The sequence below is a fragment of the Mirounga leonina genome, unplaced genomic scaffold, assembly GCF_011800145.1.
Source record: "Mirounga leonina isolate KUSES-001 unplaced genomic scaffold, KU_Mleo_1.0 Mir_129, whole genome shotgun sequence".
NCBI classification, from domain to species: Eukaryota; Metazoa; Chordata; class Mammalia; order Carnivora; family Phocidae; genus Mirounga; species Mirounga leonina.
Window position 1 is genome coordinate 22,575,328 of NW_023270323.1, and position 3,435 is coordinate 22,578,762.

Sequence of the window (3,435 nt, forward strand, 5' to 3'; positions counted from 1 at the left end):
AGTGTTAGGACTGGAAAGCCACTGTCAGACCTGTCTCATTCTTCACAACCTGTGCTCTCAATCAACGTATGAACCAGCTGAAGCTTCTGCATCTTTCTTTTCAGTCACCAAGTTAACAAGGTCTATGTGGAGCTTTTCATATTCGTATTTTAAAATTTTATCCTGGGGCTGCCTGGGTGGCTCAGTTGGTTAGGTATCTGCCTTCGGCTCAGGTCATGATCCCAGGGTCCTGGGATCGAGCCCCACATCAGGCTCCTTGCTCAGCGGGAAGCCTGCTTTTCCCTCTGCCTGCCCCCCACCCCCACCCCGCTGCTTGTGCTGCCTCTCTCTCTCTCTAACAAACAAATAAATAAAATCTTAAAAAAAAAAGTAAAATAAAATTTTATCCTGAATGCACACGGAGATGTTCTGCATCAGACAGACTTCTTATTAATGACCTCCCAGTGAGTGTCACTTCCTGCTTGCCTCAGGCCTTACCCCTGGGGTAATGTGATGAAAAGCAGATCAGCTGTCCCACTCCAAAAAGGGGGGCTGCGGGAAACACAATGGTCTCTGCTTATAAAGGGGAAGGAGGACTTTGATCCATTGCCCTCCTGAAAGAGTCTCCTTGGTAATTTGCTAACACTAAATCCCAACTCTAACCCCGTGTTATATAAGTAAATCTTTCCAAGAGCCAAATTACCCCTGGTCTCCACTGGTAGGACGTATGGGTGTCTCTTAAATTCTGTGGCTTTATCTATTTTGCCATGTGAATACCTGGAGAGCTAGCATTCCAGTCTCCCCACCACCCTGAGGCTTAACCTGACACCTGTGCCCGGATGTAAACATTGGGTCCCCTTTCAGGAGATTAGAAAAATTCTATCATCTCTTAGGATCAGAGCAATTAACTAGACAAATGACAGATTTAATACTCATGGTATGTGAAGAGGCGAGGACTTCCACAAGAACACTGAGAAACCCAAAGAAGTTTTATTTCCCGTAGCCTAAAATATATTGCCCTTGACTTGGGGTTAAGGAAGGACTCAGTGCTGGCATTTCTGGATCTTCCAGAATGGTTTGCATGTGTTCACCTCAATACAATTTAAAGAGTGCTGTTCCGTCTTATCTCCTTCATTCTGAGCAAGTACCATTAGAGTTATGAAGAGACTAGTATACTTAATTTTCAGGGGAGGACGTAGAGGCTCCGAGTAGCTGTTTCTTGTCTGCAGTTACCCAGCAACTTAAGACAAATGTGGGCATGTGCCTCCCTCTTCCTCCTGCTGAAGGCTATAAACGTGCCCAGGAATGGGTCCTGAATCGGAGACAGGCACACATCCTACCTGGCTTTCCCCACAGGTGCCCAAACTCTCCTGCCTTTCAGATCTGAAAAACAAACTGAGGGTTCTAGAGGGGAGGGGGGTGGGAGGATGGGTTAGCCTGGTGATGGGTATTAAAGAGGGCACGTTCTGCATGGAGCACTGGGTGTTATGCACAAACAATGGATCATGGAACACTACATCAAAAACTAATGATGTAATGTATGGTGATTAACATAACAATAATTTTTTTTTTTTTTTTAAAGAATACATTCTCTTCAGGTGGCTCAGATCTTTCCATCATCAGATGAGAGCCTTTGTTTCTATTGTGGAAGCTGGATGTATTCCCACTGTCCCGGGGCCATTTAAATTCAAATTTGCAGGTTTAGAAACATTTGAACCATCACCATACTTGTGAAGCATTGAAACAGCATTACACTTGGTGACTGTTATTGCTCCATGGAGATTAGAAAATAAAGACCTTCTCATTTAGACCTTTAGGCAGATGAAACACTCAGCCAACTCACTTTTTCTGCTTTTTTCCCTCGTTACACAAATTGTTTGAGTTCTAAGGAAGAACGCAATTTACAGTTTAGCTCCCAGATTTATTGAGAGGGAAAAGAATGTATAATTGAAAAACCATTTCATAAGATAATTTAAATGAGAGCTCTTTTAAAAATATGTATAAACATTTGCAAAATTTTAAAGAGCTCCAACTGAATAATAGTTGGTTATACTGAAACGAAATGAGTATTTTATGTGAAACAGAGATTCTCAGGGTGGGGGGCTGTAAGGACTTGGAGGAGCATCAGATATGCCTTCGTGAACAGGAGTGGAACTAAGGAATGGCCGCTAGCCACAGTCTCTAAGTGGATGTGACCTCTAGTCCGTTAGAAACTTACAGTGCTTGGGTATTCAAGAGGAACAACAGATCAAGAAGGAAACACACACACACACAAACTAAGCAAGGAACTTTTGTAAATAGCTTTATTTTCATGCTATTTGTAAAAATACATCGATAAATATTTAAACTTCTCTATTCCAAGACATAGAGAAACACCACATAATTAACACTAAACAAGGCATTATGCCTTACAAGGAAGACATAAAATGTCCAAGGGATATTTAAAACACTGGAGTTTTTCTAAAGCTTCAACATCAGAAATGTTGACCACATACTGTGGAACTCTCTCAATAAATAACAACCAGCATTCTTCTCAACAGTACAAAAACAGAGGTGCACATACATCCCACGACCTTAACAGGGATGTATTTGCTTGGATCCCCCACTATTTATCGCCAGCCTTCATCATGGTGAATGATATGGCATGGTTTCCCCCACCATCCCCCCATGAAATAATAATTTAATGAATGAAGAATATTTAAGACTCATCATCTACAAATTAAATAATAGAACTGAACCAACTTTGATGGAACATAAAAATGACCTTTTAAGATAATATAGTACAGCAAATTACCAAATTCATATCTTTAAATATTAGCTAGGACATTAATGTGCTAGCTTTGAGAAAAAAATAAATAAATAAATAAATAAGTTAAAAAAAATAGAAGAATACTCCTAGGCAAGAGTCAAATACATTAAACACAGTCCAGGGGGTTTCAGGAGGTTTTTGTTTCTCTTCTTCTGCTCCCACTTCACTAAGGCTGCAACAGTAAGTCACAGGCTTCTGCCTTCTCTCTAGCTCAGTTCGTGCTGCCCCTGTGAGGAGAAAATGGTTGCTATTAATAGGATTCCATAAACTGACGGCATAGCCCCGTGCCATGTGGTCACTACCTACATCACTGCCTGATGAGGCAGAAAATGCCAGGCTCCTGGATGCTAATTAGGAATAAGGGACCTGTGATCCCAACTGTACTATTAGCTTCAAAGAGCCAGAATGTAATGTCACAGTAGACTAAAAAGTTACATTCGGGACTTCACTTAAACCTCATGGCAAACACCTTGAAGTAGCTACTTCTATTTTTCTATACTATTGAGACTTAAAGAGATTCAGTACTTTCCCTGGGGTTACAGGAATAATAAAATGTGGAGCCTAGATTACACTTAGGGCAGGGATTCACGGCAAAGTCCCTGATTTTCAGTCCTTCAGCTAAACCCTGGGTTTCCTTGGTAAAAATG

The 3,435-nt window shown here is 41.2% G+C and overlaps 1 protein-coding gene across 1 annotated transcript in view; it reads right to left on the bottom strand.

Annotated features, from left to right (window-relative positions):
- Nucleotides 1-2,269: 2,269 nt before the first annotated feature.
- The window catches only part of CXCL1 (C-X-C motif chemokine ligand 1), a 107,136-nt gene continuing 105,970 nt past the window's right edge, over nucleotides 2,270-3,435 (bottom strand). The window contains exon 4 of the mRNA XM_035004811.1: nucleotides 2,270-3,015. Within this exon, the coding sequence (XP_034860702.1) occupies nucleotides 3,000-3,015 (16 nt within the window). The 3' untranslated portion in view covers nucleotides 2,270-2,999. The remainder of the gene's footprint in view (nucleotides 3,016-3,435) is intronic.